This window comes from Bombina bombina, chromosome 3 (assembly GCF_027579735.1).
Source record: "Bombina bombina isolate aBomBom1 chromosome 3, aBomBom1.pri, whole genome shotgun sequence".
Taxonomy (NCBI): Eukaryota; Metazoa; Chordata; class Amphibia; order Anura; family Bombinatoridae; genus Bombina; species Bombina bombina.
Window position 1 is genome coordinate 303,460,589 of NC_069501.1, and position 24,976 is coordinate 303,485,564.

At 40.0% G+C, this 24,976-nt stretch overlaps 1 protein-coding gene across 1 annotated transcript in view; it reads right to left on the bottom strand.

Annotated features, from left to right (window-relative positions):
- The window catches only part of PHKA2 (phosphorylase kinase regulatory subunit alpha 2), a 292,026-nt gene that overhangs the window by 19,131 nt on the left and 247,919 nt on the right, over positions 1 to 24,976 (bottom strand). Inside the window, 2 exon segments of the mRNA XM_053706381.1 lie at positions 13,821 to 13,871; positions 24,330 to 24,359. Coding sequence (XP_053562356.1) covers positions 13,821 to 13,871; positions 24,330 to 24,359 — 81 coding nt within the window.

Consider the following 24,976-nt stretch of genomic DNA (forward strand, 5'->3'; position numbering starts at 1 on the left):
TGAGAAAGTCTGCTTCCCAGTTGTCCACACCTGAAATGTGAAACGCTGAGAGCGAGCAGTCATGGGACTCCGCCCACTCCAGAATCCGAGACACCTCCCTCATTGCGAGGAAGCTGATGAAACTGACCGACTCCAGAGAAGGCCAAGCCTTCCCTGAATCACTTTCCTTGTGCCATCCTGGCACCCCACACAGCTCCCCATCCTGTCAGACTGATCCGTGGTCACAATCTCCCAGGACGGTCTCAAGAAGGATGTCCCCATAGACAGTTGCTCCAGACGGATCCACCAAGAGAGGGATTTCCGAGTATCCATGCATATCAGCTGTGATCTGAATGATCGCCGTTCCACTGTCTCAACATGCACAACTGAAGAGGCCTGAGATGAAACCTGGCGAATGGGATGATATCTATGCTTGACACAATGAGACCTATCACCTGCATACATTGAGCCACCGACGGGCTTGTGGAGGACTGAAGGGCCAGACAGGAGGACACAAGTTTCCTGCACTGCTGGTCTGTGAGAAATATCTTCATGGACATAGTCTATTATCATGCCCAGGAACTCCACCCTGTTGCTGGGAACCAGGGAACTCTTTCCTGAGTGGATCTTCCAACCGTGAGATTGAAGCAGAAGAAGAAGAGCCCTTGAATGATCCTCTGCAAGGCTGAGCGACGGCGCCTGAACTAGGATGTCGTCAGGTAAGGCGCAAATCTTAGGAACTTGACGTGGTCCCTGAAGGTAAGCATCCTTCAAGTCTATAGTCGTAATGAACTGTCCCTCTTGAACTAGGGGCATAATAGATCTGATCTTTCCATTTTGAACGATGGAACATTCAGAAACTTGTTTAAACACTTTAGTTCCAGAATCAGGCGGAACGTGCCCTCCTTCTTTGGAACCACAAAAAGGTTGGAATAGTAACCTAGACCCCATTCTGCTAGGGGTATTGGTACGATAACCCATAGAGAGGGGCGAGATCTCTCACACACTCTAGAAAGGCCTCTCTCTGGTCTTGAAGACAGGTTTGACAGGAGGAATCTGAACCCTATTCTGTAACCCTGGGAGACAGCCTCTAGAACCCAAGGGTCCTGAACGTCCTGCAACCATGCGTCTGAGAATTGAGATAATCTGCCATCTACGTGATCCGGAGACTGGTCGGGGGCCGTCCCTTCATGCCGATTTATTCTCGGCGGGCTTCTTGTTCTGCTTAGACTTGTTCCAAGATTGAGCCGGATTCCACGATCCCTTGGACTGATCTGCTTCCGCGGTGGGCTGCTGACACTGGGCCTTGTCCGCACGAAAGGGACGAAAAGTAGATCCCTTGGGCTTAGCCTTCTTATCCTGTGGTAGGAAAGCTCCCTTGCCTCCCGTAACCGTATATATGATCGAATCCAATCCTGGACCAAACAGGATCTTTCCTTGAAAAGGCAGAAACAACAGCCTCGACTAGGAGGTCATGTCCGCAGATTTTAGCAACAGAGCCCTGCGTGCTAAAACAGAGAAACCTGACACCTTAGCATTCAGGCGAATAATTTGCATATTGACATCACAGATGAAAGAATTAACAACCTTCAGCGCCTTAATCTTCTCCTGTATCTCGTTGATGGATGTCTCCCCTTCGACCATTTCACACAGGGAATTCACACCAATATGTCGTAGCTCCAGCGACCGCCGCAACAGCCGCTGCTGGCTGAAAAACAAACCCTGTGTGCTGAAACATCTTTCTCAACATGTTTTCCAGCTTTTTATCCATGGGCTTTTTAAACGACAAACTATCCTCAAGGGGAATAGTTGTCCGCTTTGCGAGTGTAGAGATAGGCCCATCCACCTTGGGAATGGTCCCCCACAGCTCAAGCTGAGAGTCCGGAATGGGGAACAGTTTTTTAAAAGAAGAAGGGGAAAAGGACGAACCCAATCGCTCCCATTCATTCTTAATATTTGCCATCCTAACGGGAACCAGGAAAGTCTGAGGCACTACCCTGTCCTCGTAATCCTTATCAAGCTTAGGAATTGCAGGTTTCTCCGGGATCCTCCAGAGTAGTAAGCACCTGCCGCAGCAAAAAACGCAAATTTTCCATCCTAAACCTATAACCAGGCTCCTCCGCAGCCAGAGATTTAGATGACACGAACTCCGACTCAGAAGGGGCCTCCTCCAAAGAGTCGGAGTGGGCCTCGTCATCGTATAGAGCCTCTGGATCTACCATCAGCGAAGACAAACCCTGGGCTGAGCCACCATGATACACCCTACACTTGTGCTTAGCAGAACGTGGTAAGGCATGGATCACTTTAGAAACCGCTGATTCCAGTAACTTTATCAAGGCATGTGGAACATAGTTGAGCAGGCTGATCTACCAGAACTTCCTCATAATAAACACAGGAATGAGACTTTGTTAAAGAGGGAGAGCCCTCTAATGCATCAGAGTCCTCCATAGCTTGCGCTGTTGATAGATTAACTTAATTTACAAAAAGGGCACCCTTATACCGCCAATGGCCGGGGAACTCACCACCTCCTTGGACCCGGACTACAGAAACCGTTCCGTCTCCTTGCATCACAGATCAACAGAGAAGGAGAGATAGTCACACCCAGTCACATGGCGTGCCTTGCAGGACCGCCCCTGCACTAGGGAAAATGCACCAAAAAATGGCCGTGGAAGATTCCCGCCAGTAACCTGTGCCTCATCTTGCACATAATGCAGCAATGACACAATAAACAATATCATGTATAAACCCCACTGTTCAATAATCCCCTTACAAGGAATATTAACCCTTGATTCTGTAAAGATAAAGATAAAAGGCGCCACACTGTGATCCTGTCTTCTATGTTATCATATTAATAAAAAATGAAACGATCTTACCAGAACCTACGCCGTGGACCAGGAACACGGCCCTTCAAGTGTGACAGGTTAGTAGCCTTGCTCCTGACATGGACTTGAGTGTAGAAAGCAGGCAGCAAAACTCGTCAATGCTGATTGCTTGTGGAGCTGTTAATATGAGTCGAGATGGTTTCGCAGAAGGACTACTTAAAACTCCAGTCCCAATGTGGAGAGTACTAACCTCCATAAGAGACTACTCCGAATCCTCGGCACTTCTCTGCCATCCTCCTGTGACGAAAGGCAAAGAATGACTGGGGGATGAGGGAAGTGGGGGAGGTATTTAAGCCTTTGGTTGGGGTGTCTTTGCCTCCTCCTGGTGGCCAGGTTCTTAATTCCCAATAGTAATGAATGAAGCCGTGGACTCTCCTCCCCTTTAGATGGAAAACCCTGTATGTTGAAACATCTTCCTCAGAAAGGTTTCCATTTTCTTATCTATAGGCTCTCTAAAAGAAGAACTATCCTCCAGAGGGATAGTAGTACGCTTATCCAGGATAGAAATAGCGCTATCCACCTTAGAGATGGAGCCCCACAAATCTAAATGAGAGTCAGGGACCGGGAATAATTTTTTAATAGTAGACAAGGGGGAAAAATTTGTTACTAATAATGTTCGCCATGTTAACTGGCACAGGAAAAGTCAGAGGGATCTTCCTGTCTTCATAAACCCTGTCTAATTTAGAGATCTTAGGTTCCTCAGGTAGTGTAGCCTCTGGAACCTCTAGCATAGACAGAACCTCCTTTAATAAAAAAAATGCAGATGCTCAATTTTAAATCTAAAGGAGGGTTCCTCTGCTGAAGGAGGTACCCCCTCCAGATGGAGGATTAGTTGGGTCATGGGGAACTGCATGTGGAGCGGGTAGTGTAGAAAGCGTAGTAATCTCTTGGGACCCAGATTCCTGAGAGGTAGACGGCTCAGAGGGGCTAATAGCGCTATGAGTATTAGCAGGCTTGTCTCCCTTCTTAGACTTTAAAACAGTGATTAGGCAAATGGAACAAAATTGAGCAGGCGGGCAAACCACAACCTCCTCATAATATAAACAGGAATTATTCATCAGAACAGAAGGAGCAGAACCTTCTAATGTAGTATCAGAGTCCTCCATAGCTAAGATATATTCACAGATGGACAGACAAAAAGTAAACACTTTTATTCAAAAAAACGGCACCTTTATAATCCCAATGGCTGGGGCACTCACCACCTCCTAGACCCAGACAGCTAACAGTGAGCATGCTCTACTTAGGAGTGATGTCCACAGCAGGATTGTAGGAAATTAAAAGACCGCACCCGGTCACATGGAGAGTAGGACAGGACTTCCCCTGCTATGAAAAAGGCGCTAAGCTATTATGAGCTGCGCAACACTCAAAAACTAAAGTGAAATCTGCTTGTTCCAAGTCAAAAGCACACAGTCTATGAGCCAAAAAACGCTCACATTAAGGCAGTTATAAATAACCTCTATCTATAGCCTCTCAAGTGTGACAGTCTTGCAGCGATACTTCTGACATGGACTTGAATGTGTAACAGCAAGCAGTGAAACTCGTCAACACTGATTGCTCAGGAACTGTTAGGCGACAGTCTGGATGGGTTCGCAGAAAAACTTTCCCTGCATCTCCAGACTCTAACTTTAATCAATACTCTCACTGAGAGGTTGACATGATTACTTAAAACTCCAGTCCTTTCTTGAAGGGAACATACCCATTACAGGACTATCCAAAATCTTCTGACACTTCTCTGCCACCTCCTTTAGTGACTAAATGTATTTTAATATTTTAATATTATTTTGTTATTCTGATACTTAAGCCTATAGCTGGCGCTCCCTCTTTCTATATTTACCTCCTATAGTGACGAAAGTAGGACAGTAGAGTAGGACAGGACTTCCCCTGCTATGAGAGTAGGACAGGACTTCCCCTGCTATGAAAAAGGCGCTAAGCTATTATGAGCTGCGCAACACTCAAAAACTAAAGTGAAATCTGCTTGTTCCAAGTCAAGCACACAGTCTATGAGCCAAAAAACGCTCACATTAAGGCAGTTATAAATAACCTCTATCTGTTCAAATAATCTCCCTGAAGGAGATATTAACCCTTGATCCTATCGAGCCATAAAGGAGCCACACTGTGACCCTGTATAGCAAAAGTGTAAAAGTAAAAGGTGTTACCTCCAGGATCCATGCTGTGGAACAGGCACAGCCTCTCAAGTGTGACAGTCTTGCAGCGATACTTCTGACATGGACTTGAGTGTGTAACAGCAAGCAGTGAAACTCGTCAACACTGATTGCTTAGGAACTGTTAGGCGACAGTCTGGATGGGTTCGCAGAAAAACTTTCCCTGCATCTCCAGACTTGAGGTTGACATGATTACTTAAAACTCCAGTCCTTTCTTGAAGGGAACATACCCATTACAGGACTATCCAAAATCTTCTGACACTTCTCTGCCACCTCCTTTAGTGACTAAATGTATTTTAATATTTAATATCCCTCTTTCTATATTTACCTCCTATAGTGACGAAAGGCAAAGAATGTTTGGGGGATAGGGGAAGTAGGAGGGATATTTAAGCCTTTGGCTGGGGTGTCTTTGCTTCCTCCAGGTGGCCAGGTAATGTATTTCCCAACAGTAATAAATTAAGTCATGGACTCTCTCTGCCTTATGGAAGGAAATATATATTATTTTAACCTATAAAAAAAATAATATTATAAGGGCTTAAAGAAATATGGTATCAGGTGTTAGAAAAAAAAAAAAAAAAAAAGTTTTAACCCCTTCACCCAAATAGACGTAAATATACATTGTGCGGTACTTTGTCTATCGCACTGCACGACGTATATACACGTCTGAGCTTCAGGCATCTGCCTGCATATGGAACTGGAGCACGATCGGTGCTCTGGTTCTATATGAGGGCAGATGCCATATTGTGTCTGTGTCACTGTGTAAAACGATCATCTGCTGGTGCCGGCAGGAAGAAATCCCGGAGGCGGGTTGGCGGCCCAGCAGCAGAGGGGGGAGGGAGTGGAAGGGCTCTATGCTACAAAAAATAAAAGTAAAGGAACAGGGAGGGATGAGGCAGCTACACTACAGAAAAAGCGAGGCGGGGGATCCCTAACTGAGGATCACAGGAGGTGTGAGGACCACTGCACTTCAGAAAAAAAGATTAAAAAAATAATAAAAATTATATTTACAAAAAATAATTTTATAGATACTGGCAGAAAGCTGCCAGTACCTAAGATGGCGGGCACTATTTAGAAGGGGGGGGTTCAGGGAGGTTGGAGGATAAGGGGAGATCCTACACTACAGAAAATATAAAAATAAAATAAAAAATATTTAACAATAAAAAAAGCCTTACATTTTCAAACTGGCAGACTGTCTTCCAGTACCTAAGATGGGGTGACCAGTGGGGGGTGAGGGAGGGAAGAGAGCTGTTTGGGAGGGATCAGGTAGGAATCACGAAGTGGGAAATGTCAGGAGGGAGGGTAATCTCTATACTAAAGCTAAAATTAACCTTACAAGGTACATAATTAAACCCTTCAATGCCGGCAATAATAGAAGTGTGTTGCGCAGCTGTATTTAGCGGCCTTCTAATTACCAAAAAGCAATGGCAATGCCAAATATGCCTGCTATTTCTGAACAAAGGGGATCCCAGAGAAGCTTTTACAACCATTTGTACCATGATTGCACAAGCAATATGTAAATAATTTCAGTGAGAAACCCAAAGTTAACTATTTTTTTTTATTTGATTGTATTGGGCGGTGAAAAGGTGGCATGATATATACCAAAATGGGCCTAGATCATGACTGGATTTCAAATCTGTCCTCAGGCCACATTTTGAGGATATCTGAACTGGAGCACAGGTGAAACAATCAGCTGATTAGTAAACATGGTTATTTTACCTGCTCTTACCCAAGGTAATCCAGAAAACCTGGACTGTTGGGGAGGCCCGAGGAAAGGTTTGAAAACCAGTGGCCTAGATCAATATTAAAAAATATACAGTTTTCACAGCTAAATTAAAAAACAAGGCTTTATTTCTGTTTAAATGAAGTGATTGCAAAAATGCTATTTTGGGTACGTTTTTCGAGAAACATAAATAAACATATCTAAATATTCATATGTTTATTTGTGTGTATATATGTGTCTATGTATTTATTTGTTTATATTTGTATTTACAGACATATATACACATAAAAACATATATAGACATAAATATAAGTATATTGGAACCCTTTGTATTCAAGTAGCTGATAACATGTAAAATTCTATTTATGCAATATTCATATTTAAAAAAGTGTTTAACTGTGTATTTACTTTAAATATTTCACATTTTAATGTTCTTTACATAGGGGACTATGTTTTATGTATTTATAGATATATAAAGAAATATATATTCAAGAATAAATAGAACATATTCTGCTATATGAAGGACATTGTAATGTGAAATATTCATGATTGTTCTTTTGAAGGCTATGGGGGAATATGTTGACGTGGTCGCAATATTCAAAATTCAGCCGTTTGCGTGCGTTGGGTTAATGCTCGTGTTAAAACATTGTACTTTCAACTTGTATAAGTGCGCTATTCTCTGCACACAAAAAGTTTACTTCTAGCAAAGTAATTGCTCGATCCGGAGCGCTAAATAACGCGCTACTCGTAATCTGGACTGGCAATGAAATACTGGTCCAATGATAATTATGGTTGCTGAGCCAATCAGTGGTTGCATATGTGTGCAGCAGCCAATCAGAAGTCCCTGTTCAGCTCAGAATCAGCAGTAGTGTATGAATGCTTCAGAGCTGAATTTAAAGGGATACAAAACCCAATTTTTTTTTCATAATTCAGATATAGCATGCAATTTTAAGCAACTTGAGCAAGCCCATTTGTGGTTCAGAACGCTGGACAGCGCTTGTTGATTGGTGGCTACATTTAGCCACCAATCAGCAAGCACAACCCAGGTCTGAACCAAAAATGGGCCGGCTCCTAAGCTTTATAGTCCTGCCTTTTCAAAAAAAGAAAACAAGAGAATGAAGAAAATTGATAATAGGAGTAAATTAGAAAGTTACTTTAAATTGCATGCTCTACCTGAATGATGAAAGAAGAAAAAAATGGGTTTAGTATCCCTTTAACTATTTGTTAAAGGTATAGGCAAGCTGTAATACTTTAGAGCAGTTTTTTTTTCATTGCAGCTATGTGTCCCTCTAAAGCAATTATTTTTTATTGTGTATTGCAAAACAAAGAAATCACATAAATTAAATAAGAAATTGCGATGGTCAAAACAGAATTTATGTTTACCTGATAAATTTCTTTCTCCTACGGTGTATCCGGTCCACGGCTTCATCCTTACATGTGGGATATTCTCAATCCCTACAGGAAGTGGCAAAGAGAGCACACAGCAGAGCTGTCCATATAGCTCACCTCAGGCTCCGCCCCCCCAGTCATTCGACCGACGGTTAGGAGAAAATGGAGAACCATAGGGTGCAGTGGTGACTGTAGTTTACAAAAAATAAATTTAAACCTGACCAAACCTGACCAAAATGCCAGGGCGGGCCGTGGACCGGATACACCGTAGGAGAAAGAAATTTATCAGGTAAACATAAATTCTGTTTTCTACTACATTGGTGTATCCGGTCCACGGCTTCATCCTTACTTGTGGGAACCAATACCAAAGCTTTAGGACACGGATGAAGGGAGGGAACAAGTCAGGTAACCTAAACGGAAGGCACCACTGCTGGCAAAACCTTTCTCCCAAAAATAGCCTCCGAAGAAGCAAAAGTATCGAATTTGTAAAATTTGGCAAACGTATGCAGTGAAGACCAAGTCGCTGCCTTACAAATCTGTTCAACAGAAGCCTCATTCTTGAAAGCCCATGTGGAAGCCACAGCTCTAGTAGAGTGAGCTGTAATTCGTTCAGGAGGCTGCCTTCCAGCAGTCTCATAAGCCAACCGGATGATGCTTTTCAGCCACATCAAGATTGTGTAACAGACGTTCCTTGTTAGAAACTGGATTAGGACACAGAGAAGGAGCAACTATTTCCTGGTTGATATTCTTATTGGAAACCACTTTTGGAAGAAAACCAGGTTTGGTACGTAAAACGACCTTATCTGTATGAAACACCAGATAGGGTGAATTACACTGCAAAGCAGACAATTCAGAAACTCTTCTAGCAGAAGAAATAGCTACTAAAAACAAAACTTTCCAAGATAGTAACTTAGTATCTATGGAATGTAGAGGTTCAAACGGAACCCCTTGAAGAACTGAAAGAACTAAATTTAGACTCCATGGAGGAGCCACAGGTCTGTAGACAGGCTTGATTCTGACTAAAGCCTGTACAAACGCCTGAATATCTGGCATGGCTGCCAGACGCTTGTGTAACAAAACAGACAGAGCAGATATCTGTCCCTTTAAAGAACTAGCTGACAGACCTTTCTCCAATCCTTCTTGGAGAAAAGATAGTATCCTTGGAATCCTAATCTTACTCCATGAGTAACCCTTGGATTCGCACCAGCAAAGATATTTCCGCCATATCTTATGGTAAATTTTCCTGGTGACAGGCTTTCTAGCCTGGATCAGAGTATCTATAACTGATTCCGAAAACCCACGCTTAGCTAGAATCAAGCGTTCAATCTCCAAGCAGTCAGTTGCAGAGAAACTAGGTTTGGATGTTCGAATGGACCTTGAATTAGAAGGTCCTGCCTCAAAGGCAGCTTCCATGGTGGAACCGATGAAATATTCACCAGGTCTGCATACCAAGTCCTGCGTGGCCACGCAGGAGCTATCAGAATTACCGAAGCCTTCTCATGTTTGATCTTGGCTACTAGCCGGGGGAGAAGGGGAAACGGTGGAAAGACATAAGCTAGATTGAACGACCAAGGCGCTACTAAGGCATCTACCAATGTCGCCTTGGGATCCCTGGACCCGTAACTTGTAACTTTGGAGTTCTGACGTGACGCCATCAGATCCAGATCTGGAATGCCCCATAGCTGGGTCAGCTGAGCAAAAACCTCCGGGTGGAGTTCCCACTCCCCCGGATGGAAAGTCTGACGACTCAGATAATCCGCTTCCCAGTTGTCCACTCCTGGGATGTGAATTGCTGATAGATGGCAGGAGTGATCCTCTGCCCATTTGATGATCTTGGATACCTCCCTCATCGCCAGGGAACTCTTTGTTCCCCCCTGATGATTGATGTACGCTACAGTCGTCATGTTGTCCGACTGAAATCTGATGAATTTGGCCTCCGCTAGTTGAGGCCATGCCTGGAGCGCATTGAATATCGCTCTCAATTCCAAAATGTTTATCGGGAGAAGAGATTCTTCCCGAGACCATAGACCCTGAGCCTTCAGGGACTTCCAGACCGCGCCCCAGCCTAACAGGCTGGCGTCGGTCGTGACAATGATCCACTCCGGTCTTCGGAAACTCATTCCCTGAGACAGGTGATCCTGAGACAACCACCAGAGGAGTGAGTCTCTGGTTTGCTGGTCCATCTGAATCTGGGGAGACAAATCTGCATAATCCCCATTCCATTGTTTGAGCATGCACAGTTGCAATGGTCTTAAATGAATTCGAGCAAAAGGAACCACGTCCATTGCCGCAACCATTAGTCCTATTACCTCCATGCACTGAGATATGGAGGGTTGAAGAACTCGTGTTCAAAAGTTTTAATTTCCTGACCTCTGTCAGAAAGATTTTCATTTCTACCGAGTCTATTATTGTTCCCAGGAAGGGAACCCTTGTGAACGGGGACAGAGAACTTTTTTCTATGTTCACCTTCCACCCGTGAGACCTTAGAAAGGCTAGAACAATGTCCGTATGAACCCTTGCTTTGTGAAAGGACGACGCCTGTATTAAAATGTCATCTAGGTAAGGTGCTACTGCAATGCCCCTTGGCCTTAGCACCACTAAAAGGGACCCTAGCACCTTTGTGGAAATTCTGGGAGCAGTGGCCAATCCGAAGGGAAGAGCCACGAACTGGTAATGCTTGTCCAGAAAGGCGAACCTTAGAAACTGATGGTGATCTTTGTGGGTAGGAATATGCAGGTACGCATCCTTTAAGTCCACGGTAGTCATATATTGACCCTCCTGGATCATTGGTAAAATTCCGAATGGTTTCCATTTTGAATGATGGAACTCTGAGGAATTTGTTTAGGATCTTTAAATCCAGAATTGGCCTGAAAGTTCCTTCCTTTTTGGGAACTACAAACAGGTTTGAGTAAAATCCCAGTCCTTGTTCTGCTGTTGGAACTGGGTTTATCACTCCCATTTTTAAAAGGTCTTCTACGCAATGTAAGAATGCCTGTCTCTTTATCTGGTCTAAAGATAAGCGAGACATGCTGGTTTGGGCTGGGGTGCGTTACCCTCTTGCCTAGTGGCTGTAGAGGTAGAAGCCGGCCCGTTACTGAAATTGCGAAAAGAACGAAAATTACACTTATTTTTAGATTTGAAAGGTCTATCCTGTGGAAGGGCATGGCCCTTTCCCCCAGTGATATCTGAAATAATTTCTTTCAACTCTGGCCCGAATAGGGTCTTACCCTTGAAAGGAATATTAAGCAATTTTTTTTTGGACGACACATCCGCCGACCACGATTTTAGCCAAAGCGCCCTACGCGCCACTATTGCGAAACCAGAATTTTTCGCCGCTACTTTAACTGAAAAGCGGCATCTGTAATGAAAGAATTAGCCAACTTCAGGGCGTGAATTCTATCCATGACTTCATCATAAGAAGTCTTCTTCTGGAGCGAGTTTTCTAATTCCTCAAACCAAAAAGCAGCTGCAGTGGTTACAGGAATAATGCAAGAAATTGGTTGAAGAAGAAAACCTTGTTGAACAAAAATTTTCTTAAGTAAACCTTCTAATTTTTTATCCATAGGATCTTTGAAAGCGCAACTGTCTTCTATTGGTATAGTTGTGCGCTTAGCTAGCGTTGAAACTGCCCCCTCTACCTTAGGGACCGTCTGCCACGCGTCCCTTCTGGGGTCAACAATGGGGAACATTTTCTTAAATATAGGAGGGGGAACAAAAGGTACACCTGGCTTCTCCCACTCCTTATTCACTATATCTGCCACCCTCTTAGGTATCGGAAACGCATCAGTGTGTACTGGGACCTCTAAGAATTTATCCATTTTACACAATTTTTCTGGGACCACCAAAGGGTCACAATCATCAAGAGTAGCTAGGACCTCCTTAAGTAGAGCGCGGAGGTGTTCAAGCTTAAATTTAAATGCTATGGTATCAGGCTCTGCCTGCTGAGAAACTTTTCCTGTGTCAGAAATTTCTCCCTCAGACAGGCCCTCCCTCACCGCCAAGTCAGATTGATGTGAGGGCACTACAGATAAATTATCCTCTGCGTCTGCTTGCTCATTTTCTGTATTTAAAACTGAGCAATCACGCTTCCTAGGAAAAGCTGGCAGTTTGGATAAAAATGCTGCGAGAGAATTATCCATTACTGCTGCTAACTGTTGCATAGTAATAGCAATTGGCGCGCTATATGTACTGGGCATCGCTTGCGCGGGCATAGCGGGTGTTGACACAGAAGGAGAGGATAGTGAGCTATCCTCACTACCTTCAGCTAAAGAATCATCTTGGGCTATATCTTTAAGCGTGATTGTACGGTCCTTAAGCTGTTTGAACGCTATGGCACACTTCACACATAAATTTAATGGGGGAACCACCTTGGCCTTTGAACATACAGAACATAGGTTATCTGAAGGGTCAGACATGTTTGACAGACTTAAACAGATCTTCAATGCAATAAAAATTATTTTTGACAAAAACGTTACTGTGTCTTTAAATAATAAAAGTGCACACTTTATTACTAAAACATCAAAAAAACATCAAATAAACATCCAATTTTAATGAAATTTTCATCACAGTGTCTTAATGCTTTGAAATGATTGCACACAAATTTTCAGACCAATTAACCCCTTAATGCCCAAACCGGAGCTAATAACAGCAATTAACCTGTTAAAAACACTACAGTACTATGCCACAGCTTCCACTGTGGCCTTTACCTTACTTAGGGATTATTTTAGTAGGAAACTAACTCCCCACTGGACTCCCCACGTGAAGCTGCATGAACTGCCTAAGCAAAACAACTGTGCAATTGAGGCCTGAAAATGAGGCCTCCTCCCTCTTCATTCCATAGTGGAGGGGCCTTTCTGACTAGAATAGGTGTCCAAATAAGTGCCAGGCGCAAAATAAAACCCCAAAAGTGTTTTAAAGTCTGAAAAAACACCTTATTTATAGTGAAAACATGCTAAAAAGCAATCGATTTAGCCCACAATAGTGTCAACCAGCATAGAGCCCTTAATATAAGCCATCATTTTATACAGAGTCTAAGAAAAATGGCTTACCTATCCCAGAGGGGATTGCTGACAGTCTTCTAGCATTACTAGGTCTTGTTAGAAAAATGACTGATCATACCTGAAGCAGTTAAGCCTGCAAACTGTTCCCCCCAACTGTAGTTCTCTGGTTTCAACAGTCCTGCGTGGGAACAGCAATGGATTTTAGTTACTGGTGCTAAAATCATATTCCTCTCGGCAGAAATCTTCATCACTTTCTGCTGCAGAGTAAATAGTACAAGCCGGCACTATTTTAAAATAACAAACTCATGATAGAAGAATAAAAAACTACAACTAAACACCACATACTCTTTACCACCCCCGTGGAGATGCTACTAGTTAGAGCGGCAAAGAGAATGACTGGGGGGGGGCGGAGCCTGAGGGGAGCTATATGGACAGCTCTGCTGTGTGCTCTCTTTGCCACTTCCTGTAGGGATTGAGAATATCCCACAAGTAAGGATGAAGCCGTGGACCGGATACACCAATGTAGGAGAAAAGTGATTTATGAAGCATTGTTTGTATGTTGTAGGTGTACAAACATATTTTGCTTAGGAAATGACAATCAGCCAAAGAAAGCAGGTGAAAGAAACGGGAAGCCATAAAGGAAAATGAAACATGAGGGTAAACAAAAAAGGCAAATGATGTGCTTTACCGTGGACCTTGATGAAAAGACGCTGCTGCTTACAGACTGGCCATAATAGAACTATAATACAAGAAATACGGCAGGTAAATAACAGTGAGGCATGCAGTGGGCGCATGACATAGGGAATCAGGCGAACGTGCAAACTGCTGATAGGTGGAACAAAGTAAAAAAAAACATGGTTAGCTCTTATACTGTAGGTGCTATGCACAGTACTTATAAAATCTCAAATGCATTTTATCCTACTATATTATTAGCATAATTAACTAGAGCAATAAAGGTGGCAGATGCAGTAATGAGGTAGCAGAATGTATTGTACGGACCCATTATTTAGAAAACTGTTCTTAAAGGGACATTAAATCCAATTTATTTTCCATTAGCAAATTGACTTTGTTTTCTTGGTATCCTTTGTAGAAAATCAGGTAAGCAGACTCAAGGGCATGTTTATGTTTGCAGTACTATAATGGTATCAGTTTTGCCATAAAATTATACATTTGCAAGGGTACTAGATGGCAGCTGTGTTTCCTGCCATATGGTGCTCTAGACCAGTGTTTTTCAACCAGTGTGAGAGATCCTCAGGTGTGCCGTGGCAGAATGACAACAAAGAATTCTTCAACAAAGAATACCATGAGAACAAAACAAATTTTGATAACAGCAATACATTTGAAATGGTAAAATTGTATGCTCTATCTGAATCCCCCCCCAAAAAAAAAAAAAAAGATTTTGGGTTACAGGGTTATTTAAAGTAAGGTAAACTTTGATGAATGAAAGCCCGGTTTTAAAAATACTATTAAAAACAGGGGCACTTTCATTCATCAAAGTTTACAAAGCAGCTGTTTTAATTAAAAACTTACCTTTCTTCTTTTCACAGCCGGAACAGCTTCCCCCACCCGGAGATCCTCTCTTCACACGTCATCAATGACTAATCCAGCTTCCTCCAATCATGACTTTCCCCCTAGGGTAGTCATTGTCTGAGGCAATGCCATGATCGGAGGAAGCCGGATTAGTCATTGATGACGTGTGAAGAGAGGATCTCCGGGTGAGGGAACAAAACGGATGCTTTCTAAACTTTGATACATGAAAGTGCCCCTGTTGTTAATAGTATTTTTAAAAACCTGGCTTTCATTCATCAAAGTTTACCTTCACTTTAAACATGGTTTATGGTATCTTGTATATGCCCATGGATTGGCTGATTATTGCACTTTGGCCCTTGCATTATATCAGGACTACAGCACCTGAGTGATTTTTTTTGATTACCTAATTTATATTAAAAAAAAACTAAACAACTTTTTTATTTTAAAATATATATATTTTTGTTTATTAAAGATTATTTAATATATTTTATAATTATATTTGTGTTCTCTTTGTTCTCCACCAGAGGCAATTAATATGCCCATATTCTTGACTCAAACCAAAAATGTCCCTATATACAGGTAGAAAACCCTTTATCCAAACTGCTTGGGACTGGAAATGGTTTAGATTTCAGAAAATCTGTATATTTCCATTAAAATAGTTCAGTTTGGAGAAGGGACCAAGTGTGTAAACAATAATATCTTATGTCATTTAGGCAATATGTACAGTCATAATGCAACGTAACAGTAGTTGTAAAGCATGTTTAATACTTCTGTATACATAATACCCTCAGACAGATAGCACAGTATCATAATCAGAAAGGTAACTAACAGTTCTTTAAATACATTTAGAAGAGCACTTGCACTTTAGAAGGCAAGAAAACAAACAAAAGATTCAGGTAAAGAAGTTTGTGACTCACTTGTGGGGAAAAATGTAAGTTTTTAATTTTATTTTCAAATATGAACAAAAATGTAAGGTTTTGGAATAATTCTGGATTTTCTTTTATTCGGGGATTTCTTGTACGTACACACACTACTGGGAGCTAGATGAACACACTGAGTGAGCCAATGAATGTCAAGATATTTTATATACGGTATATATATATTTGCAGCTACCAATCACCAGCTAGCTCCCAGTAGTGCATTGCTGCTCTTGAGCCTACATGGGTATGCTTTTCAACAAAGGATATCAAGAGAAAGAAACAAATTAGATAATAGAAGCAAGATAAAAAGTTATATAAAATTGTATGCTCTGATTCATAAAAGTTTCATAAAAGTTGGGTTGCATGTCCCTTCAATATTAAACTACTGACAAATCTGTAATTGCAAGGTTTATTTACTGTCCCTTTAAATTCTCTTGTTACTACTAGAAAGTGCAACAGAAACTTTGTATATTACTTGAAAACTACTTTAAGCTGGACCTATAATGGGTTTTTTAATACACCATCATCATGAATTTAAGTTTTGTCATATTACATTGTCATAAACGTTTATTAGGTAAGATACAATTTTATAAAACTGCTACATTTCTATGTATATAACTAAATCTAAAGCAAAGCAAATTTGAAATTAGAGTTAGTAACTTTTTTGCTACACATGCAAACTCTTGCCCCCCCCCCCCCCCATTGATAATATGTTGTTTGTCTTAAAGTGATGGTAAACTTGATTGTTACAGAACTTGATAAATCCAATCCGACTTTAATTCATGACTTTTTTCCCCTAAATAAAAGTATTCTTCCTGCTAATTGCTACGATTTACTCCTACCGCTTATCCTCCCTGTGCCCATCTACACTTTTTTTTCCCCAGTGACGTCATCCGGCCAATCGATTTTCTGGCCTTTAGGTGCCAACTCCTTACACTTGGATCAAGTGCACATGCGCTTCTTTTTTCCTACGAATCACTGACTCTGCCACCTAAAGGCCAGAAAATGAATTGTCCGGATGAAGAAACATGAGTGAATAAAAATAAGTCTAGATCTGCGCAGGGAGGAGGAGCGGTAGGAGTAAATCAGAGCGATTAGCAGTAAGAACACTTTTATTTATTTAGAAGAAAAAAAAAATCATGAATGAAAGTGGGGTTGGATTTATATGATTGTTACCAGGGGCGGAGCTACCATTGGTGCAGTGGCACCGGGACCCAAGGGCTGGGGAACCCCAAAGCCGTCAGTCTATAAATAGGCTTCTACAGAATGTGTACAATCCTAATACAGGTAAACCTTTTATCAGTACAGATTGCTGGTGTAGCTACCTATTTATCTATCTATTCCCTAAATCATTATACACAGAGTTACCTTTTAAGGGCCCCCCAAAAAATATTGCACCAGGGCCACCTGTTGAGTAGGTCCGCTACTGATAATTACACTGCTATGTGCCATAACGATCAAGTTTACCATCACTTTAATAGAAGCATACTAAAGAGTACTACACATAGAGAGCACATTTGAAAGTACTTGATTAGAGTTATTAGAAATCAAGCGGAAGAAAGAAACAAACTGATTATTTTTTTAATAAATCAGAAAAACCGTTTAACTCCTTTAGTCCTTCTTAATGTTCCGATGTACATAGGATATGCTGCATTTATATGTGGTTAGGCAGATGTACAGTTTAAGGGATATAAAAAAGATATATGCATGATAAAAATCTATCAATTAAACACATTAATATTAATATTATATACACACACATATACACAGTATATGCATGAAAATAAAGCTGTTTAGTTATATTGAAACTAGCAGGAACTTTATGTTTGTGCACACCGCATACTTATGGGATAAACTGTCTTTGTCATCCCAAGGTGGTATTTAGATAGACCACGGGAGAGTTGCAGCCGAGAGTATCTGGAACAGTGACAACTGGAGGAGCAAGTAAATGTCTACTTGGGCTGCACTGAATTTCCGCTACTAAGCTACACAATCCAGTGACTGGCAGATATGCACATATTCTCGCTCAGGAGTGAGAATGCATTGTTTCTCTAGAGTTGACTTAAAGTGAAAGTAAACTTTGATGAATTAAAGCCCGGTTTTAAAAATACTATTAAAAACAGCAGCACTTTCATTCATCAAAGTTTAGAAAGCAGCCATTTTATTTAAAAACTTACCTTTCTTCTTTTCACAGCCAGAGCAGCTTCCCCCACACGGAGATCCTCTCTTGACACGTCAGCAATGACTAATCTGGCTTCCGCCAATCATGGCATGGCCTCAGGCAATGACTCCCCTGGGGGGGAAGTCGTGATTGGAGGAAGCCAGATTAGTCATTGCTGACGTGTGAAGAGAGGATCTCCGGGTGACGGAAGCTGCTCCGGCTGTGAAAAGAAGAAAGGTACGTTTTTAAATTAAACGGCTGCTTTCTAAACTTTGATGAATGAAAGTGCCCCTGCTTTTAATAGTATTTTTAAAAACCGGCTTTCATTCATCAAAGTTTACCTTCACTTTAAACAGTGTGTGGCACTTGTTGGCAATTAAATGCATAGTCAAAGGCACACAGCTGTGCTATAAAAAAGCACTAGCACCTATTATGTCTCTTTGACTGTATTTATTCTATAGAATAAAGTTTAAAGGTTTTCCTCACTTGAGAAGCTTCTCAAAATTAGCAATTATAGGCCAACGTATTAATAAGATTGTGGTTGTAAGCTTGCATATCCTTATTAGCATTTTATTTTTACACTGTGTATATTTGTTCTAGCAGCTAGCTCTAAAATATAAAAAACTTTATTTCTAAATACTTACACCATTTTGGAAAGAAATTAAGTCTCTGGTGGGAGTTTAAAATGTATAGTTAAGGAAAAACATTAGTCAAATAAAAACATAATTTACGGTTACCTGATAAATTAATTTCTTTCATGGTGCTGAGAATCCACGATCAATTACTCCTAGGAATTACTGTTTCCTACCACTAGGAGGAGACAAAGATTGACAAACCCCAGAAACTCTATAAGACTCCTCCCACCTCACTTGCAACTCAGTCTGATGTATAGCCAAGCCAAAGAGGTACAAAAAAAATAAAGAGCAAACAAATAGGAGCATAGAAAAAAAGATGTGCGTAAGAAAACCACACCAGAAAAACACAGGGCGGTGTCTCGTGGACTCTCAACACTATAAAATAAATGCATTTATCAAATAAGCATAAATAATGTTTTCTTTCATAAAGGTGCTGAGAGTGCACGACCCATTACTCCTGGGAACTAATACCCAAGCAGTGGAATCCAGGAGAAAACAAACAAAAAAAAAGGACGGGATTTAAGAAACATCTTTTTCACTGAAAAACTAAATTCACAACTCCAATAAAAACCAAAAAAAAGAGATAAAATCATGCAATGAAAAAATAATCATCCTGAGACTACCTGAAGGACTTTCCTACCAAAGGCCACCTCAGAAGAAGCAAAAAACACCAAAATGGAAGAATTTAAGAAAAAATAGCTGCCTTACAAAGCTGGACAACCAAAGCCTCATTCCTAAAAGGCCAAGAAATGGCAGTCGATCTAATAGAATGAGCAGTAATCCGTTAAGGTGGAGGCTAAACTGCTATAGTAGCGTCATTATTTGACGTCTTAACAACAAATTCCTGCCTGATACAGACAGAAGATACAACACTAGGGAAGAAAACAAATCTTCTCCTAAGAAACTGCCTTAAAGCGAATGTAAATTTTGATGAATCGGTGCCCGGTTTTTAATTAAAAACATGGGCACTTTCATTCATCAAACTTTAAATTACACTGCTTTTATTAAAATACTTACCTTTTCTTTCTGCAAGCTGCTCCAGCGCTTCCTCCGCCCGTCGCAAGCCTCTGCCAACGTCAGAAATGACGATTCCGGCCTTCCACCAATCACGGTGTTGCTTTAGGCAATGATTCCCCGGGGGGGAGCCGTGATTGGAGGATCCCGGAATCGTCATTCCAGATGTAAGAAGAGGCTTGCGACGGACTGGAGAGGCTTGCAGAAAGAAAAGGTATTTTAACAAAAGCAGTGTAATTTAAAGTTTGATGAATGAAAGTGCCCATGTTTTTAATAGGATTATTAAAAACTGGGCACTCATTCCTCAAACTTTACATTCACTTTAACCTAAAAATAAAATTAAATAAGGAAAATCAAATAAAAGACAGATAACTCAGAAAACCTAATGCATAGGCTCAAAAAAGAGAAGCCTGCAAAACCAAAATAAGACTCCAAGAAGGAGAAATTTGGTTTAACAATAGACTTAACTCTAGCCAAAACTAGAACTAAGATATGAATGTTTGAAAGATTAGCAGTCTTCCAAAGGGAAAAAAATGATATCTGTCCCTTTAAAAAGAACTGGCGAATAAACGCTTATCCAAACCATCCTGCAAAAAAAAAAAGCCTATGAATTCTGAAAAGAATGCCAAGAAAAAAAATCACTATCCTTACATCAATAAAGTCCTCTAAACCTTATAATAAAACGTCCTGAATACAGGCTCACAAACATGTATCATTCATTCAATCTCCATGCCACCAGACCAAAAAACTGAAAAGCAAAGGAAGAAACCCAAAAAGGGCCACTGGACATTTGAACTAGACTTTTTTTGCCAAAACAATTCTTTACTAGCAGAATCGTCAGAAAAGATTAATAATCCAAAAGAAACAAGCAGCAACCATATCAGTAATAGATACTTCTGATCTAAAAAAAATAACCTGCTTAAAAAAAACCTCCTTTTTGAATGTCCCAAAAGGAAACAGAGGTATGTAAAGTCAGAGGAGAAATAACCCCATCCATTTTGGGAATAGATTCCCAAAATGTAACATTGGAAGCTGAAAACTGATACATTTTCTTGCACAAGGATTAAAAAGAAGTACCTGGGTAAACCCAATCTCTAGAATAATTTCAGAGACCACATCAGGGATAGGAAATATATCAGGGGATTTAATCATAGGAATAAAAACAGGATATTAAAAGTAAACTGGCTTATCCGCATCTACTTAAGGACCTTAACCTCTAAAGTAAAAATGTTTATTTAAAAAGAGAAAAAATATGCTCAATTTAACTAAATAAGTAAGGTAGAACCCCTGATCAACAGAAAAAAAAACCTCTTCATCTGAGGATATAGAAGCTTCATGACAAAAAAACATAATTTATGTAAGAACTTACCTGATAAATTCATTTCTTTCATATTAGCAAGAGTCCATGAGCTAGTGACGTATGGGATATACATTCCTACCAGGAGGGGCAAAGTTTCCCAAACCTCAAAATGCCTACAAATACACCCCTCACCACACCCACAAATCAGTTTAACGAATAGCCAAGAAGTGGGGTGATAAGAAAAAAGTGCGAAAGCATATAAAATAAGGAATTGGAATAATTGTGCTTTATACAAAAAAATCATAACCACCACAAAAAAGGGTGGGCCTCATGGACTCTTGCTAATATGAAAGAAATGAATTTATCAGGTAAGTTCTTACATAAATTATGTTTTCTTTCATGTAATTAGCAAGAGTCCATGAGCTAGTGACGTATGGGATAATGACTACCCAAGATGTGGATCTTTCCACGCAAGAGTCACTAGAGAGGGAGGGATAAAATAAAGACAGCCAATTCCTGCTGAAAATAATCCACACCCAAAATAAAGTTTAATGAAAAACATAAACAGAAGATTCAAACTGAAACCGCTGCCTGAAGTACTTTTCTACCAAAAACTGCTTCAGAAGAAGAAAATACATCAAAATGGTAGAATTTAGTAAAATTATGCAAAGGGGACCAAGTTACTGCTTTGCAAATCTGATCAACCGAAGCTTCATTCCTAAACGCCCAGGAAGCACAAACTTACTTCACCACCTCCATAGGAGGCAAAGTTTGTAAAACTGATTTGTGGGTGTGGTGAGGGGTGTATTTGTAGGCATTTTGAGGTTTGGGAAACTTTGCCCCTCCTGGTAGGAATGTATATCCCATACGTCACTAGCTCATGGACTCTTGCTAATTACATGAAAGAAACTTCAACCCCAGCTTAGAGCTAGAGAAGGTAAATTCTTACCTGACGTTTTACGCTTACTTGAAGGAGGCATGGCCACCAACATTTCAGACACAGACTGCCCCCGCGCACATACCACGAGTGTCTAGCAAAATGGTGGATCAGCTGTTGTGTGCATCTACACATTGAGTGCTGAGCCGCTCACGCTATTAGGACCACTAGTTCACCAGTGGCTTTTATACATACACTTATATTGTGGTACTTTTATTAACACGCCTTTATTATCAAGGCTTATTTTATTTGTGTTATATTCTGAGTTTTATATGTTCATGTTTGTTGTGTAACCAGGCGTTTTTGTGGCCAAATAAATACTACTGTTCTTAGTGATAAACTGTATATCAGTACTTCATTTGAACCGGTAATCACTCCTCCTCTCTATATCCTATTGGGGGATCCCTCACTGAACACATACGGACAGTGCATGAATAGGGGAGACAGAGTGACAAAAGGAGAAGATGGGCCTTGAGAACACTAAGGCCTTTTAAATACCTCATAACATTTGAGGTAGAATCAGGTGAGTGCGTTTTCAATCATTCCTCACCACCTAAACAAATCGGCTGAAACACACTACACAAGTAGCACCCCCTGTGCGCTTGTCCCACTTTCTGTTTTCTAGATCTGTACTGGAGGATCCTCTTTTGGAGGCAAATCTACTTGTGGACTGAGCCGCACTCCTTTGGGGACACATTGGAACGAGTCCCAGAGATACAGAGAGACACTGATATATCTGCAGACTAGCCAAATCTACTGTATTTACTAACTGTAAAGACTGTTGCTATTTGTAGCATTGGATCAGTGCTGAATGTTATGATCCTGTTTGGTTTTGTGTACTACCATTATAATAGTGTTATCTAATTGTATATACATGCTTTTTTATATTTTTTTCTTTTGCGCTGTTACATCTCATACAGATTATATATATACTGTATATATATATTTATATATAGCAAAATAGGAAACAGCACTCTCTGGACTTAAGTTTTAAACAGTTAGTTTAATCAGTAACGTTTCGGGGAATGCTCCCCTTCATCAGACCAACAACATACAAGTGAATCAAACATTTAAGCACACATAAACCCCTCCCCTTTGTGCAAAAAAACGCCAAAAACAGGTTGCCATGGCAACCAAACATACAGTGCAAAGTAAATAATGTAAATCAAGCAACAATCACATCAAAGAACCCAATTAGGAATCTATTCATGATTATTAGGTTCAATGATGATTAGCAGATTATCTTAATTCAAAGCATATAAACAAAATATTTTGTTTATATGCTTTGAATTAAGATAATAGGTGCATCTCAGAGTAGCTAACACCGGAGGTTCACTTTGATCTGTTGTTGCAGTCTTTGTTTAGTAGTTTGTGATGTTACCATGTATATGACACATTGCTACTAGTCTTTTTCTGGATTCACTGATATGCAATATATGGACCTATTGCTGGGATTAGATGGCCATCTGCTAATCATCATTGAACCTAATAATCATGAATAGATTCCTAATTGGGTTCTTTGATGTGATTGTTGCTTGATTTACATTATTTACTTTGCACTGTATGTTTGGTTGCCATGGCAACCTGTTTTTGGCGTTTTTTTTGCACAAAGGGGAGGGGTTTATGTGTGCTTAAATGTTTGATTCACTTGTATGTTGTTGGTCTGATGAAGGGGAGCATTCCCCGAAACGTTACCGATTAAACTATCTGTTTAAAACTTAAGTCCAGAGAGTGCTGTTTCCTATTTTGCTACATTTCATTTACTCTAGCACCCTGGCCCTTGGAGAACTGTTTGTGAGAGTGCAACTGACTCTTTTTGCCTATATTTATATATATATATATATATATATATATATATATATGTGTATTATATATGTAACAATAACCTTACAAGCTTATAGAGTGCCAAATATAAAATTAATAAAGTACTTACCAATAGGCACTAAGCTAAAACCAGTGCTGAAACATAACAGCAGAAGATCTGGAAGAGGAATATATTGATGAACCAACAGAAGGAGGCAAATGACAAGTCCCTGTTACATCCATATATATGCCAATAGGTGAAATACATGCGAATACTCCAAATACATTCCTCCAACAATCACTGTACTCATAGGGGAAACGGCCTCAACTCAGTCTGAGAACCCCTCTCACTGAAGAATGAAATGCTCATTTTCATTCTACAACCTCCTCCAGCAGAGGCAAAAACAAGATTGAGTTGCCAGTGAGAATTACTAGAGTTTGGGAATATTTGCCTCCACCTAGTGGTAGGTAAGAGTGATTCCTAGGAGTAATGGATCGTGGATCCATATAAAAAAGGAGCATTTATACTTTTTTCCTTAAACAATGTTCATCAGCTCATTCTGTGTATTAGCCAATGGCTCTCAGTAAAAAAAAAGTACATAATGGATACCTTAGTATTAATTTCAATTAAACGTTAACCAACTTTTACTTCACTATTTTTTTTTTCAGGGAAAAAAAACACATTTTAAAATGCTGTTCTTACATACTGAATTATACCGCTTTCTTAAGAATAAAGCCCTTTAAAAATAATGAAATTGGAAGGAATTATATCTTTAATTTAAGATATCTTATTAGAGGATAAAGGAGTTAATTCGGTTTTAAATCATCATGCATAAATAGTAAAATAGAGAGTAAATTACTCGAAAATAGAATAGTGCAAGAACACTTATGCATCACCTGATCATCAGTGCTAATTTTCCTATCCATCTGAAAACAAAAATAAATTATATTATAAATGTAAGCAAAACAAATTTCCCAGCCAAAGGAATTAGTGATTTTGCACCATGCAAAACAAAGGGATTCAAGTATACGGCAGGCGGTGAAGCGGTGTGATAATTCGTTTTTTATTGACCATTATTTAATTACTACATTTTCCAACACATTTGTGCAGAACAGTAAGATCATTTATAAATACCAATGACAAAGTTAGCCACAAAATATATATATATATATTTTTCCCATTTATAATTAAACCATATAGTGAATAATCATATTACTTTAATAAGTAATTAAAATGAACTTTATACACAAGTAAAATATTTATTAAAGGAATATTCCAGTCAAATTGTAAATGCACATAGATGAATTACATCTTTGGAAATAAACATATTTGCAATATACATGTATTGGCAAAAATGCTTCTAGTAAAAGTTATCAGTGTTTTAGTGTTAACATTTTTCTTTACACATGCATGTGAAGCATAGCTAGATATTTTTAGTGCAACAGCATTTTAAATACGACAGCTGCTCTGAGCGCAAGTGGGGATTGTATTATGTCAGCAATTAACAAATTAAGTAATTACCAGATTTAATAAACACCATAGG